Here is a 17,064-nt window from a genome sequence, read left to right as displayed (position 1 = left end):
GCTGCCAGAATAATTTTCAAAACATTTTCTTTCTTCTTGAACTCCTCAATATCAGCTCGCCTTTATCACCTCCCTCCCCCACCCTACCACCCCCCATGAACTCTTAATATTTTATATATTTTTATAATTATTATTGGGCGTGTGTGTGTGTTTGGCTGCAACATACACGATTCAGTATATCCCTTCACCTAAGATTCGGTTGTTTGCTCCCCTTGAGTGGAGTTGTATAATCATCATTGCTATCAAGTTTCCCTTCCCCCCATTTCCCCTCCCCCTCTTTTCTGGTTTTAAAAGTCTTTCTTTTAGTCTATCACTGTAATATGCTTAGAGTAGAATGGATATGAACTCAAGATATGAACTTCCAGGATGATGCTTACATGGAAATCAGTGATTTCATTTCTAAGACTTTAGCTTGAAAATCCAATCCAAAAGGCATCTACAAACATCCCTTTCTTTTCTCCCACTCCTAGACTTTCCAATTGTATTCAGCAGAAATGTTAGCCACACTAATAGTCCCAGACTTTTGAGTACTGTATGCTCTTCCTCCATCTGCCACGTGGTTGATATTTACTCAGTGTCATTGGCTGCAGCAAGTGGTTAACATACTTTCACAACTACCTCAAAGGTTGGAGGTTTAAGTACACCCAGAGGTACAAACAGCAGTCGACTGCTGAAAACTCAGCCATTGGAACCCCTGGGGAGGACAGTTCCCAGCTGACACACATGGGTAGCCGGGATCCAAAGGCAACTCCATGGCATCTGGTGGTGATGGTGGTGGGTAGCATGACTGTAGTCAAAGGGTCACGTGCCCAGGTGCTGATTGGAAGTTTGGAGGACTGAGTCATCCAGAGATGGCCTAGGAAAATGTGCTGACAATCTACTTCTGACAGTCAGCCACGGAAAGCCCCGAGGAGCGCATTAGTACTCTCTTCAGACATATTCATGTCACCGTGAGGCAGCGTGGGCCTTCAATGCCCAGGTCAAATGCCACAAACCTTCTCTAAATGTAAACGGTTCTTAAAATAGACTCAGATTCTTCCAGTATTACATGTTTTCTAGTCATGTGATAATTGGTTTAGGTCCTCCTTTCTACAGATGAGGAACTCCCACCTGCTGTGGTTAAGTACAGTAAGTAGGATTGTGAGTAGCTAATCGTAACAAGTCTAGGACTCAGGTTGCCGGGTCCCAAGGTCTACAAATTCATCTATATGTTACTTGGCATCTTCTTCCTTCTGTATTTCCATAATGCTTTGACCGCAGAATGGATATTACAATCTACCTGTCTATATCACTGTACCCACAAACATTTTGGAAACACTGTTGAACCAATGGTCTCCCAAGAATCTGTGAGTGATCTCAGGCCATCCTATTGCCCCTATTACACATCCTATTGGTTATCAAATCTCTTTCTGCCCCATCTCCTCTATCATTGCTCTCGTCTGATCCTCAAAGGTACTCTATTAAAAATGATCGTCCCCTTCCTGGTCTCCTGATTTTTATCTATTTCCTCAATAATCCATTCACAATCACTGAAAGACTATACTTCTGGCAAAATAATAATAATAAAACCTCAAATAAAACCTCTCAATTATTGACCTGAACTTCAAGGTAGAGTGATGCTCTTGAATAGGTCATGCCTTCAAAATGTAGGACCTAACACAAAACCTGACACAAAATGAAGTCTCAGTAAGTATTTGCTGAATGGCTAACTACATCATACATCATTTTTTATTCCCTATGAGGCCACACTGGTGCCTGAGACAGAGTACAGATTCAATAAATTTATAGAGAACCATCTACAGCTTAATTATGCTGAGCTGCAAAATGCCTCCACTGATAAATAATTTCAACAGCATTCATGATGATACATTTGCTCCAACAGCTTTGTCACCTCAAAAGTGACACATCCACAGAGATAATGTGGACTTATTCATCTGACACTAAATTTCAATGTATTGGGAGTTTGTTTTTTTTGGGGGGGGGTTGTACTGGGAGTTTTGATGCTAGATATTTCCTTGAAGTTAAAACAACTTTGCTGAACAGATCTCTACTTCTATCTAAAATAGTTATGACTGTACATCAATAACACTTGGATTTAGAGACCATCTCAAGAGAGATTTGATGCACAGAAATACTCCAAAAAATTTTATATCAATCTCACTGCTTTCTGGGGACCCTAAGGACCACCTGTGAGTTTCTGAGACTGTAATTCTTTGAGAGAATAGAAAGCCCCATCTTTCTAACTGAGAGCAGTTGGAAGATTCAAACTGCTGACCTAGTAGCCCAACCCATTAGCACTACACAATGAGGGCCTCTCACACACAACATTAATGACCTGAAACCAGACAGCAAAAGGCAATGAAAAAATCAAGCCGTCATTTAAAAGACCGGAAAGAAAAAAAAGGCCAAAGTGGATGTCAGAAGAGACTCTAAACGTGCTCTTGCATATACAACTGCTAAAGTGAATGGAAGCAATGATGGAGTCAAAGGGCACCTCCAGAAGCCAAATAAAGTATTCTCATGAAGTGTGCAAACACTGCAAGTTACAATACTAAAAAAAAAAAAAAAACATGCTGAGCATATCTCAAACTGAAAGAACTGAAGAAAAAAATTCAAGCCTCTAGTTCCATATTGAATTAGCTGTGGACAAAATATTGAACAATGGAGGAAGGATTTTTAAAAAGATAGAAAGAATACACAGAGTAATTGTATCAAAAAGAACTAGTCAACGTTCAACCAATTCAAGAGCTAGCAGATGATCAAGAACAGATGGTACTGAAGGAAGAGGTCCAAGCTACACTGAGTGCATTTGTAAAAAAATCTGATGCATGGTTGGAAACACTAATCTAAGCCAAAAAATTTAGAATACAGCTCCCTAGTCAATTACTGACTGGAAAAAATCCATAATATGCTTGGATCAAAGATAGAGGACCTAATAAAAATGTGAAAATCATCGAGAAATATCACATACAAATAAAATGTTGCTGAAGATATTTCAAAATGGTTATAGTACGTTAACAGGGCTGTCTACCCACCTACTGCCATTGAGTCAATTCCAATTCATAGTCACCCTATGTGATGGGTTCTGAAGGTTGTAAATCTTCATGGGAACAAGAGGTGGAGTCAGGCTGCTGATCTTTCCGTTAACGGTCCAATGTGCAGCCTACTGTGCTACTAGGGGTTCCTCATGAGGGATCTTCCAGCTGATATCAGACGGATCTTTTCTGAACACAGAGAATATTTTTTAAGTTTATTTGTATTTTTGACTATAAAAGGAATGAAATTGTGTGGATCCTAACGAACTATGGACAATATTGTAAATGATGGGAATTCCAGAACACGCCGCTGTGGCAACACCACCGGGTTTAAAATCAAGACATGTTTGTCAGCCGGGTTCGTGCTTTTTCACTATCCCTAGTCAATCTTCATGATGAACAAATAATCTAAGAAACCCACAATGTGAAGAAGAAGGTGCCTCTAGGGTTTGAGGAAGGCTCATTAACAACCTGTGACACGCAGATGTCATAACCTTCTTGCTGGAAATGAGGGGAATGAGAAGCACTTGCTGTAGCCTTCAGTGCAGATTGCAGTTCAACTTAAAGGAAACAATGATCCTCACCAAGGGGCCGATGCACACCATGATACAGGGAGTAAAGACTGAGGTTGCCAAGGATTTCATTGTACCGGGCCCGCAATCAATGTTCATGAAAGCAGTAGTCAAGAAATCAAACAACATATTGTATTGGGAAAAATCTTCCACACAAGAGATCTTTAATGTGTTAAAAATAAAATATGTCAAATTGAGGGCTACAGTGCGCCTGATCCAAGCCATGGCCTTTTCAATCGTCTCATATGCATGTGGAATGAACAAGGAAGACACAGAAGAATTGGTGTCTTTGAATTCGAGTGTCACCAAAGAGCATTGAAAGTCCCATGGACTGCAAGAAGAGTAAAAATATAGCTGGGAGAAAGTAAAACCTAAATGCTCCTTAGAAGCTAATGTGGTGAGATCTCCTCTCACATACTTTGTACATATTATTAGAAGAAAGTAATGCCTAAAAAGGACATCACGTTTGGTAAAGTATAAAGCCATTGGCTTGAAGATAGAGAAGCAGCCATCTAGCTGAGAAGAAACAAAGCCCACATGTAACAAGCACGGCAGCCTGTGTGATCATGAGGTGTCAGTGGGATCAGGTATCAGGCATCAAAGACCCAAAACAAAACAACAAAATCATATTGATGTGAAGAGGGGCCTGGGGGGAAGGGCAGAGTGGAGACCCAAAGCCCCATCAGTAGTCAATTGGACATCCCCTTTCAGAAGGGTCACAGGAAGAGAAGAGCTAGTCAGGATGCAAGATAAGACCGAAGAAAGATACAACTTCCCTGTAGTTCTTTAATGCTCCCCACCCCCACTATCATGACCCCAATTCTACCTTACATATCTGGCTACACCAGAGAAAGTACACTGGTAAAGATAAGAGTTAACTACTCTTTCAAAGTAGATCACCAGACCTTTCTTCCGAGGCACCTATGGTCAGACTTGAACCTCCACTCTTTTGGTTAGCGCCAAAATCATTAGCTCTTTGCACTACCGATGAATCCAATGTAGGAAGTTGAACTGAGAAAGTGTGGTGAGTTAATACTTTGGGTTCTAGGTGGAAGCTTGACTTTGCAAAAAGAGCTGATACCAAGGGTTCAATAGAAAGTAAATATCTAGAAAAGAATGATGGCAACAAATGTACACATGTACTTGATACAATTGATATAGGGTTTGATATAAGAGCTATAAGAGGTCCCCAAAAATGATCTTTTAATTAAAAAGAGAGAGAGAAACAAACAATTCCATTTACAAAAAAGGACGATGCTGTCCCATGGTGCTCACAATAGAACTTGAAGTGCTTAGAACCTAGTTTCTTGGGTCATTTTATAAGCAGCCTTATCTACCAACCTCCATGGTAACTAACTGTGAGAAGAGGATTAACTGAAGTGTCTTCATAGTCGTTCCCTTCTCCACCAGCTGAGAGCGTCTCATCTCTGCTCCCCCAACACGGAGCCCAGTGCCGACCACGTACAGTTCAGTAAATGTGGGTTCCATGGAAATGAAGTGTCATTCAGGAAGCGATTAGGTCACATATGCCAAACCTACCAAAACTGCCTGGCCTACAAATAGGTCTCTTTGCTGCACTGGATGTAGAGAGCGAATGATGGGAGAAGAGTGAACTCATTTCCTGAACGAACAGATAGAGCCGTGTCACCAGTGAGAGGCAACACACGTGTAGGGGACATGTTCAGCAGTTGGCTCAGACACGGAGGGCTATGAGATAAATGAACAGGAGAGGTGCTCTGCTCCTCGTCGTGTGGCAGGTACCCACATCTTCTCATGCCGGGCCAGCAGCGTCCCTGAACCACCATGGTGAAGGTCAGCGTAGACTGATTTGGCCGTATTGGGTGTCTGGTCAGCGGGGTTGCTTTTAACTCTGGCAAAGTAGCAGCTGCTGCGATCAACAAGCCCTTTGTCGCCTCCACTATGTGGTCTACATGCTGCAGTCTGATTCCACCCATGGCGAGCTGCATGGCACCGTCAAGGCTGAGAGCAGAAAGCTCGTCATCCATGAGAAACCCGTGCTCTGTCATCCAGGATTGATCCCGCCCACGGCAAAATGAAGTGTGCTGTCGAGTCCACAGGGGCCTTCACAACCACAGAGAAGGTTGGGACTCACTCGAAGGGTGATGCCAAAAGGGTGATCGTCTCTGGCCCTTCTGCCGATGCCCCCGTGTGTGTGATGGATGTGAACCATGAATAACATGGATGACAGCTCCCTCAAAATTGTCACCTGTGCCTCCTGCAACACCAACTGCTTGGCTCCTTGCCAAGGTGTCCACAACAATGTTGACACTGTGGAGAGACTCACGACCACCTTCCACACCACCGCTGCCACCCAGAAGAGTGTGTATGGCCCCTCTTAGAACCTCTAGCAAGATGACGGTTGGGTTACCCAGAACATCCTCCTTGAGTCCACTGGCACTGCCAAGGCTGTGGACAAGGTCATCCCTGAGTTGAATGGCATGGCCTTCCATGTCTCCACCTGCAATATGTCAGTCATGCATCTGACCTGCCGTCTATAGAAAGCTGCCAAGTATGATGACATCAGCCAGATGGTCACACAGACCCCCTACAGTGTCAAATGGGCTACACAGGAGGACCAAGTTATCTTTTGTGACTTTAACAGTGACATCTGCTCTTCCACTTCTGATTCTAGGGCTGACTTTGCCTTCAAGGATCACTAAGCTCATTTCCTGGTAGGGCAGTAAGTTTGGCGATAGCAAAAGAGTGGTGGACCTCATCGTCCATACAGCCTCCAAGGAAGAAGAATAGCCTGGACCATTAGCCATTCAAAAGCACCAGCCACTCTGTGGGTGGAAAGATGAGTCTTTCTACTCCTGTAAAGAGTGACAGTCTCAGAAACCCATTGAAACACTTCAACCTGCCCTATAGTGTCACCGTGCGTCAGAACTGACTCAATGACAGTGAGTTTGGTTTTTAGGTTTGGTCCACAAGTCCCAGCAAGGACACTGGAGAAAGAGAGCGACCCTCAGCTCTAGGAGAGTTGTCCCCAATGCAATCCCTCAACACAATGAGAATATCCCGTGCTCAAGTGTTTCATCCAGAACCTGTGAAGAAGGCTTAGAGAGCTCTACCTTGTCATGTACCATTAATTGAGTCGACTGTCTGTGATAAGATGATAATAGGAGAATAGATGCCATAGGAAAGGCAAGGGGGCTGATCAAAGTCAAAGATGTACCAGAGTTCCTGCAATGGGCAAGACCCACAATAGCCAGAGTGCATCGTAACAAGAACAGAACTCATGTGTGCCCTAGGTCGACAGGCAACATATTCCACATTAGAGCTGTAGTGGGTCTAGATTGGGAGCTATACAAATGACATATACATTGTCTGATAATCCCATCTGTGTCCTGAGTTCCCACGCTTGGAGTTACACTTCATTCTTTAGGTGTGGAGATTTTAACTTTCTAAATGGCAGCTGAAGCTCCAATTCCATTCGGTACATGGTAGAGTGAACATAGACAACCAGTGAAGATTAAATGCATGTTTGGATGAATGAATGAATTCCTTACTTTTAAGTGGTTAAGTACTACTTCCTTGTTATCTTGAATTCCGTTTCTTCTTAAATTTTCCACTTGGGTGATTACATTAAGATGAGACTTGAACATTGCCTCACCTCTCCTAAGGATCCAGTAATCTTAATTCTTCCTTGTCATTTCTTTGTTCCATATCACACACAAGATGCACATGCCCACCACCACGTGCATTTTTTTCTTCATAGATAATTTTCATAAACCTTCCATTACTGTGAATTTTAGCCTTCTTGCCTCTATCTTTCTACATCTGTGAGGCCCACTTGCTTGTACCCTTGGCCATTAGACCTTCGTTTAACATCCTGTTCGTACAGCTATCTAGCTATCTGATATTCACAAGAATTCCCCCATTGCTGCCACATATGTGCTCTTAGTACTTTTTGATCTTTCTTGCAGTTACTTACCCATCTATTGCCAACCCGCCAACCCATTCATGTCCGCAGGATCACACCTCCAGTTCCTCACATTCAAACCATTTAGATCATTTATAATTTGCAAACTTTCAGTGGTAGGTAGTCTTCTTTCCCAAACTTTCCACCAACTTTTTTCATCACTAACAAATCTCCCCTCATATTTAGAATTAGTGCCAGAATTAAAGAGTTTGCCTTCTTTCTCTGTTTCTGAGAAATGAAATTGTTAACAAGACAAGCAGAGAATTTAGCAGCTGCCCCATTTTTTGTTGTCATTAAGTGTCTTTTCCTGGAACTGTCTAGCTACTGCCTTTCTCCATCACTATGACTACCACCTGCCTGCACATCCACTTTCCAATTTGCATCGGGAAAGCACTGCCCACGTTCCGTATATGACCAGAAAATCTATATTACCTTATCCAGACACATCACTGTTGAGTATGCTTTTTGCTCTGCTCCAAAAACTGTCCCCTGTGCTCCATCACAAAATCGTTCGATTTGCAGCAAGATGCACACTGGGAAACTCCACTCTGCGCCAAATTCCCCTTGATTAGAAATACCTTCTCATATCTTCACTCTCCCCAAGTAATATCCTCATCTATGTAATAGGGATAATATACTTGCTCAAGTTACTTACCGATTTTAGGCAAACTAATGGCTATGAAATTGTTTTAAAAGAATAGCAATTTCAGCATAGTAAGTAACAGAACATCACCCATACTGGTGGTACTGGGACCATATTCAGCAGCTTCTTCAAACACATTAAAGGATGTGTATTGAAAAATAAATAACCAAGAGTCTTAAATGTATGAAGACTACAAAGACCTCGAAACCTAATTTTAAAAAGTCATTTGACTTTTTTTTTGTTTCTAAAGAAATAGAGGATACGAAAGAGTTATCCAATAGAAAATCAATTTGCCTATTATTTTATTTATTCACCAGAGGGACAGTTAATCTGTAGAGCCTTGAGTACTTACGAGGGTATTGCCATCTGAAGCCATCGATGGAGTCAAATGGGTAGAAACAAAAGCTGGAAGAGAAAAAGATGTTCAGTTAAATGTGGAGCTAAATGGTCCATTGAAGCATATTTTCCTTTTAGAAGGAAAAATGGTATTTCAATTTTAGTTAATGAATTTCACAATAAGAACAATCCTTAAATGTCTCATATCCAAAAATTCAATAAGCCAACTGCTTAATATTGAGTTCATAAAATACACACAGCCCATGTGCACACTTGAGAGTATTCTTCCAATCTGGTGGGCATCAGGACAAGAATATTATTCATATGGTTTATATTGTATTTATGTATATATATACATAAATATATACATATAACTCTTTGCAAAATTTAAAAATCCCTCCCATTATGAACAACACAATATACCATTTGATCTTTATAATTATCTTGCACCGCTCATCTGCTAAGTTGTTACATTGTGGTGGTTTGAGGGTAACTGTGCTGCTGAACACTATTCCATTGGCATGTCAAATATCAACATATTTCAGTGGCAACTCCCAACCAAGACGATCTTAGAAGCAAGAAGGGAGAAAACTCAACTCTTGTGTTTTGGACATGTGATCAGAAATGACCAGTCTCTGGAGAAGGGCACTTGGATAATTGAGATATTTTTGTCAATTTGTCAGGGCCAGTAGTCTCTGATTTGGCCACAAAGTCCTGGTAATCCTCCTGATGTGGCCTAGCACAAGGTTCAGAAGACTCGGTGTATGAAGAGAATGGGGGAATGCGGCGATGGATGACCATGGGAGCACAAGATTCATTGGTGGAAGAGAATACACATGAAATAAGCCTCCGAAGAACTCCCTCTAGCTAACATTGAGGGATGGGAAGAAAGTGGTCACTAAACAGAGAACTTGGGAGAAAGGAAGTAAAGATCGAGGGCATAAATCTGACCCAAACAGTTATAATTTTGTCAGTAGATTCTCCCTATGAGGCAGACTGGATCTGAACTGGTTTCCAAGATTTTCTGTATTTGGGGGTTTGTTTTGTTTTGCTCATGTTGTTGTTGTTGTTCATATTAGGGTACATCTCGGAGGTGTTGTGTTAATGGAGTTCACCATCTTGAAATGGTGTTATATGCTTTTCCATTTTTCAGTGTATGAAACCTAAGATCAGAGAACCTGTAGGGACAGCAAGTAGAATAAGGGCTTCAGGAATGGGTGGGCACAGTGGTGGTGGGTGGGGAACTGGAGACAATGTCAAGGAGTCTGTATTAAAAAAATGTATGTATATGTATGGATGGTGATAAGAGTTGTATGAGTCCCTAATAAAATGTAAAAAAAGAAAAGAGGAGAAAAAAATGATTAGGGCAAAGACTGTACAGATGTGCTCTATACAATGGATGTATGTATGTGTATGAACTGGGATAAGAATTGTATGAGCCCTTAATAAATTGTTAAAATTAAAAAAAATGTTTGGAAACTGATTGTGGTAACAATTTACAATTCTACTTGATGTGAGTGAAATATGGAATGATGTGATATAGGTATTAAATCCCAATGAACCAGAAAGAAAGAAAGAAAGAAAGAAAGAAAGAAAGAAAGAAAGAAAGAAAGAAAGAAAGAAAGAAAGAAAGAAAGAAAGAAAGAAAGAGTAAGGTGGGACACAGCACCTGCTGACCCCAAGAGCCATCAGTGGACTGCCAACCTTAGATTCATTCCGCCCACTTCCGATTCATTTAGCTCAGCATCGCCTAGCCTGTGGTCTTCCTGTTTCCTGTTCACCAGCCCCTGCAGCTACAGGAGGGAGACGGAGAAGCCTTCCGCTTACATCTGACACACAAGCTCTCTAAGTCATAAACTCGAGAGTAATACATTTACTCTTGGTAGAATGTCTCTAAAAAAAAAAGTTGAAAACCAGAAAACAACAAATGCTGACGAAGGTGCAGAGAGATTCCCGTATGACACGTCCTCTAGAAATTGAAAATAGAAGCACCATATGACCCAGCAATCCCTCGACTTGGTAAACAACCTAAAGAAATAAGAGCAGTAGCAGGAATTTCCATATAAACACCCATGTTAATCCAAGCTCTTTTTCACAAGAGCAAAAAAAATGGAAATAACTTAAATGCCCATTGGTGGAAGAATGGGTGAGTCATCCTTCACACATATGCACAATGGAGTGCCTTAAAGAATACGGATGACTATGCGGAATGCCTCCTGACATGGATGAACCTGCAGGACATGACACTAAGTTAAATTAGTCAATTACAAAGGACAAATATTGTGTGAGACCACGCATAAAAAAATCAAGAAAATGTTTTCACACTATAAGAAATTGATGGTTAACAGGAATGGAAGGGGGAGGGAAGGGGAAGTCACAGGTTATCAAGCAGACAGCTAGCTGTGCCTGTAGATGAAAGGGAAGACAATATAACAAGAGGGAGATGGAGAAAGCATGAGGGTACCAAGACAGCACAGAGAGAGGTTGGTTGAGTTGTTGAGTGTAAAGCTGTTGGTCTCCATACATCTTCACCTAATTCACAATAAAAAGTTTGGGTTTTTTTATTCTGTTTTTAATCATTTTATTAGGGGCTCATACAACTCCTATCACAATCCATCCATACATCAATTGTGTAAAGCACATTTGTACATTCATTGCCCTCATCATTCTCAAAACATTTGCTCTCCACTTAAGCCCCTGGCATCAGGTCTTCATTTTCCCCCTCCCTCCCTGTTCCCCCCTCCCTCATGAACCCTTGAGAATTTATCAATTATTATTTTGTCATATCTATTTTTTTAAAGGTTATGGTGACTAACTTTAAGGGCTCATGGCATTGGCAGGCGGTAGGGAAGGAGTCTAATGTATACTCTTGATAGATTCTTCTGAAGGACAAGGATTGGATTTTATTATGAAGAACTTTTAAGGAAATTGAAACCTGCATTGGTGAGGAAGACATCAGGAGAGTTGTCCTAAGCAAGGGATTTTTTGCCCCTCACAAGAATGCACCAGCTCAATTTTCGAGGGCTCCAAGGTTAGTCTATGAGACTCTCACTGGGAAACCTTACCCCGTCACACGAGAGCCTTGATTTTACCCCGTCAGATTTCATTTTGCTCCCAGGACTTAACATTTAAAGGAATACGAACGATCCCTGCAGGATGCCCACGCTGCCATGTTGACCTGGCGTAAATGCCCCGGGAAAGGCTGAGAAATGGCGAGAGCAGCTTCAGGAGTTCAATGGAGATGTCCCGAAACAATAGCTTCACATGGCAATGGTTTCAAGATTGATGTCTAGGAGTTTATAGCAATACTTTTTGACTACCCTTCAGTCAGCATGTCCCCATTCCTTTTATGCCACACAAAATACAAATTTACACACATACACACTCATGCAGCAAAGCACGGGAGAAATGGAAAAAAATTAGAAAATGTTCATGGTGGATATCCATGGGATTTAGAAAAACAGCAATTTTCCTTCTATTATATATACTTAGTTTCCATAGTACATATTAGCAAAATAGCGATTCATATTTAATACTATAAGTATCGTCTTGATATTTTCCCCAACACTAGCGATCTTATGCACAACTGAAAGAAACACTGCCTGACCCTGCACCATCTTTACAGTTGTTCCTATGCTGAAGCCCATTGATGCAGCCACTGTGTCCATCTATCTTGTCCAAGGCCTTCCTATTATTTGCTGACCCTCTACTTTACCAAGCAGGATTCCTTTTCCAGGGACTGGTCTTTCCTGACACCGTGTCCAAAGTATGTAAGATGAAGCCTCCCATCTTTATCTCTGAGGAGTATTCTGTCAGTACATACTAAGTCTTTGTAGAACTTAGGTTGCATAGACTATATTGCAAAGATTTTATTTAAATAAAAATGGATTATTATTTCAGGAGTTCCTGGATGGCACTAAAGGTTGAGCACTGGACAGCTTACCTAAATATTGATGGTTCAAGGCCACTCAGGGGCTGCTGGGAAGAAAGCCAATCTACTTCCAAAGGATTACAGGTGCTGAAACTCTGGGGAGTGCAGTTCAACCATGAGTCAGCATGAACCAGAACAATCTCCACAGCAACAGGTTTGGGTTTGTAAGGGGTTTAAATGCAAGATTCACAATCTGGCAAGAGTATCTTTTTAGGATTTATATGATGAAACAGGTTCAATTTAAAATGGGAAGAACATTAGGTCTTCCTAAATTGTTTCCTGGGAACACGCCACCCCAAAATATTAACACTAGTGCACCAAGGTTGATAATGCTTGGTAAAGAAGAGACATCAAGGAGAGAGATTAATATCATGACAGTAACATATTAATTTTAAGAATGGTACAGGACCTAGCAGGGACTCTGGTGGCAGAGTGGTTGCAAGTTGAGCTGAGATGGAGACGTTGGCAGTTCAAACCAGCAGCCACCCTGAGGGAGAAAGGTAGGACTTTCTACGCCCGTAAACAGCTACAGTCTCCGCAACTCACGGGAGCAGTCTACCCTGGGTGTGGGTGCTATGGGTCTTTTGCAGGAGCTGGCAGTGTGGTCACTGTGCATCAGAACCAACTTGACAACATCAACCCAGGCCCTACTTAGAGCCCAGTGGACTTAAGCCTGAATTCCATCTTTGCCACTTGTTAAATGGGTGAACTTGTGAACGTCACTTAGTTCTTGTGAAATCACACATGTCCTCTGTTAGTTTTGACTCACAGCGACCCTATGAGCAACAGATCAAAACAGCCTGGTTGTTTCCCAGCCTCCCAACTATTCTGATGCTGGAGTCTGTTGGTGCATCCACTGTGTCAACCCATCTCATGGAGGGTCTTCTTCTTGGTCACGGACCCTCTCCTTTGCCAGGCACGATGTCCATTTCCAGGGATTGAATCTCCTGTGAGATGCAGCTCACCATTCTTGATTCAACAAACATTCAAAATAATGTCATCTGTACTTCTGGAGGTCCATGGTGCTTTCTGTAGTCTTTGCCAACAGCATAATTCAGATGCATCGGGTTTTCCTGTGGCCATCCTTATGCATTGTCCAAGTGACACACTTGGCTCCTTGACTTTAAAGAGGGCTTGTCCGGCAGATTTGCCCAAGCCAATAAACCATTTGATTTCATGACTAGTGTTTCTAAGGGCACTGATTGATTATGGATACAAGTCAAATGAAATCCTTAACAGGGTCTATCTTTTCTGTTTCTCCTAATGTTATTTATTAATCCACTTGTAGATTTTCGCTTCCTTTACATTGAGTGGTAATTGATACTGAAGTCTGTAATCCTTTATCAGCAAGTGCTTCAAGTCCCCCTCACTTTCTGCAACCAAGGTTTAAAAGTACGCAGTGCCTAAAGTTGTGATGGTAAAGATAGTGTGTCAACTTGGCTAGGGCAAAATTTGCAGTGGTTTAGCTGTGATGTAATACTCTCATTTAAGTTTGGTAATGATGTGATTTGGCAGGCATGCAACGATGTAATCATCTTCCATGATGTCATCTGGTATGATCAGTCAACCAATTTTAAGGGGAGCTTTCTAGGGGGTGTGCCCTGCATATAATATACATAGGGACTTCAGGCAAAACATGGTCACTTGCTCTGGATCTTGCATCTAGCTTGTCACCATCTGATATCCAGCTCTTGAGTTCCATCACCTTTCCAGTCAGTGAGCCAGCAGCTTGCTATCTGATCCGCTGACGGCATTTATATAACTTAAGGGAAGCTTCCAGTTGGACATCTGAATTGTCAGCCTCTGCAACTAGGTGAGACATTTCCTTTAGATAAATATCTCCCTGTCTTTCTTCCCAGGAGTCTCTAGCAAGAGAAAGAACCTACCTAAGACAGGTTTTAGTGAGACTTAAATGAAATATCATATGGGGAACACTTGGGGCAGAGTGCATGCTCCAAGTGCTGGCAATTACCTAGAATGGGAGCAATTACCTGTGAATAGCATTGTTAGACAAAACCACTCTTCCTAATGGAATTAGCATACCACTACAGGGTTTGAACAGGGTGAGAACACATTCCATCAGATAAAATGGCTTTCGCACTTCAAGGTTGATTAAGCCCCCTAGTTGATTCTCTCGCGGAACATTTTTGGTGCTTGTCTCTGTGTTTAAAGAACCCGTTCCCTCTGTGATATTGGACATAGTCATCTTCTCTGAAGAACAATTCCCCAGCAAACTATAACATAAAACATAACCCAGCCAATGAGTTCATTTATAGTGCTTTTCCTTTCAGTGTATGAAATGAGAGAGGGAAAAAAAAGAATTCCTGAGAAACTCTATAACTGAAAAGGAGAAAATAACCTTATTTTCAAAGAAGAGATTCGCTCAGATAACACTGATGAAGAGACAGGCATTCTGTTTTGTTTCCGTGACAAATAAAATGCATACTTTGTACATCGAATTTATGCTAGCAGTTTATTTTAGAAATTGTTGGGTTAAGTTAGGTAAGTCAGAAATAAAGGTGGACACTGACGCTCAACACTGCAAACCGGAAAATAAACCAAGAAAAACTACATGCAATGAATCTTTAAGAAGGGAGCAGTGCCATTATAATAGGTATTTTAGGACCTCCCCCCCCCCAAAAAAAAAAACCTCTTTTGGATGTGTTATAAATTCAGAAAACCCCAAAGCCTTGGCTACGTCCTCACAGACAACAATCTTTGGAGCAATGCAGTAGAAGAAGCACCATGTTCAATAGTCTAGATGCTTCTTTGTTCTAAAGAAGACGATTTCAAGTGAGCAATGGTTTTCCAACTGCATTAAAAGAGAGAGTAAATAAAATCTGGTTCAAATAAAATAGAGAGTAAATGAATTTCGTGTTTTACAGAGCTTTCCATGAAAAAACTAAAACGAAGAAAGACACATGGATCCATTCAGAACATCTTACTACTCTCATCTTCCAATGGGAACGTCATTTGAATTCTTGGGTGAGGTCCATGGTTGGCATTGTGGTTGCAGTCCAAAGGCTGGTGGTCTGCATGTGGGACATGCTGGAGGCCTCGGAAGAAAGGTCTGGCACGTACTGCCTGGAAAAAGCAGACATTGGAAAAGTCCTCTGGAGCACGGTTGTCCTCTCCACCTGACCAGTCGGACGTGACCAGAGCACCGAATGAACTGCTCTCTGACCTGCACAGACACAAGCTGTGTGCGTCCGTCTTACCCCAGAAACCAGCAGCGAGGAAAAGGAAACAGAAAATGCCCAGCATCCTGGCGGCAGAAGTCTCAATCCGCTGAAAGCGTGGCCATCCAGCGTGGCAAGGTCTACTTCTCTGGCCGGGAGGCCCGCATCTTTGGTCAAAGGGCCACCCATCACGCGACCCCGTGAAAGCCAGAGAGGAGGGTCGTCTTTGCTCATATGCAGAAGCAAAGGGTGTGGAAGAATCCATTCAGTTTGCCAATTAATAGGAGATTCCTCTTGTCACGGCAGAACAGGAGAGAGGACGTGAGCAAGCAAGCGAAAAACGGCCTCTCCTTCAGCAGGGGTGCAGTGACCAGTGGTGAGGGGGGAAGGTAGGGGTCGAGAGAGCAGGGTACTTACTCTTTCTGGGAAATGTATAAGGGGGGAGCGGGAATGGCTTCCTCGAAATTATTTTAGGATTTTTGTTGTTTTTGTTGTTTAATGTCAATCTGATTTCAACCCTTTAGTGACTTCATTTCGAACTCTCTCTCTCTCTCTCTCTCTCATTGTTATCTTTTTCACTCATTCCGCTGGGTTTCATTTCTATTCTGTTCTGTCTCAGCACTTCCATGTAGAATTGACAGATGGTTTAAGAGCCATGGCTGTTTAAAAAATTTTTTTTCGAGAGGAATTATGACTTTGTTTTCGGCACCATGAAAATGCTGCGTCTCATCATCGAATGGGGCTAGCAGGAACCCACTAGTTTACTGGAGAGCTTAAGCTTCCCTCCTTAACTGTCAAGGTCAAGGTTCACAGCCAATCCCACTGCTGAGGAGTCAATGGCAAGTCGGAGGGGCCCTGAAGGATAGAGAATAGCGGCCCCAGGGGATTTCTTTGCAAAGAAGGATGAGGCCATCCGCTCTCATGCAGATCTAGCTTCTCAGAAGCCCCACGGAGCTGCCTGTCATTCAACTCTGTCCTATAGTGTCACTCTGAGCTGGAATCCACCCCAGGCACTGGCAGTAGATCAGGGGGTGGGGGGAATTGTTGTTCTTGTTGTTATCTTGTGTAATCAGATTGTAACTTCTTTCTTCCACTAAGCAGCTGGTGGCTTTCAGCACAGGGCTGAACCAAAGCACCTCCTTAATCAAGACACAGACATTAAAATTTTGTTAATCCACAAAGCTGAGAGCAACATTCATATTCACAGGGGACCATTTTTTCATATGGAAGCAACCGGATGGCTCATCATCTGCTGCTTCCTACCCCTGGAGGAACCACATCACACAAGGAGCAGGTGGATTGGCCGGGCAGTGGGGCTCAAGCTCCCTCTCACCTCAGGACCACAGGGGATCTCCCTTCTGTGCACCTCAGAACCCAAAACTCTTCAAATGAAGGTCAGCACCCACATAAGTCCTTAGATGTGGG

The 17,064-nt window shown here is 42.2% G+C and overlaps 1 protein-coding gene across 1 annotated transcript in view; it reads right to left on the bottom strand.

Moving 5' to 3' along the window:
- IPCEF1 (interaction protein for cytohesin exchange factors 1) overlaps window positions 1–15,828 on the bottom strand; it is a 144,052-nt gene extending 128,224 nt beyond the window's left edge. The window contains exons 1-3 of the mRNA XM_075554215.1: window positions 15,679–15,828; window positions 15,406–15,544; window positions 8,546–8,598 (exon numbers count right to left, since the gene is read on the bottom strand). Coding sequence (XP_075410330.1) covers window positions 8,546–8,598; window positions 15,406–15,544; window positions 15,679–15,828 — 342 coding nt within the window. The remainder of the gene's footprint in view (window positions 1–8,545; window positions 8,599–15,405; window positions 15,545–15,678) is intronic.
- Between the last annotated feature and the right edge of the window lie 1,236 nt (window positions 15,829–17,064).

Source organism: Tenrec ecaudatus, chromosome 7 (assembly GCF_050624435.1).
Source record: "Tenrec ecaudatus isolate mTenEca1 chromosome 7, mTenEca1.hap1, whole genome shotgun sequence".
In the NCBI taxonomy this organism is placed as follows: domain Eukaryota; kingdom Metazoa; phylum Chordata; class Mammalia; order Afrosoricida; family Tenrecidae; genus Tenrec; species Tenrec ecaudatus.
This window is presented reverse-complemented; position numbering and strand designations above follow the sequence as displayed.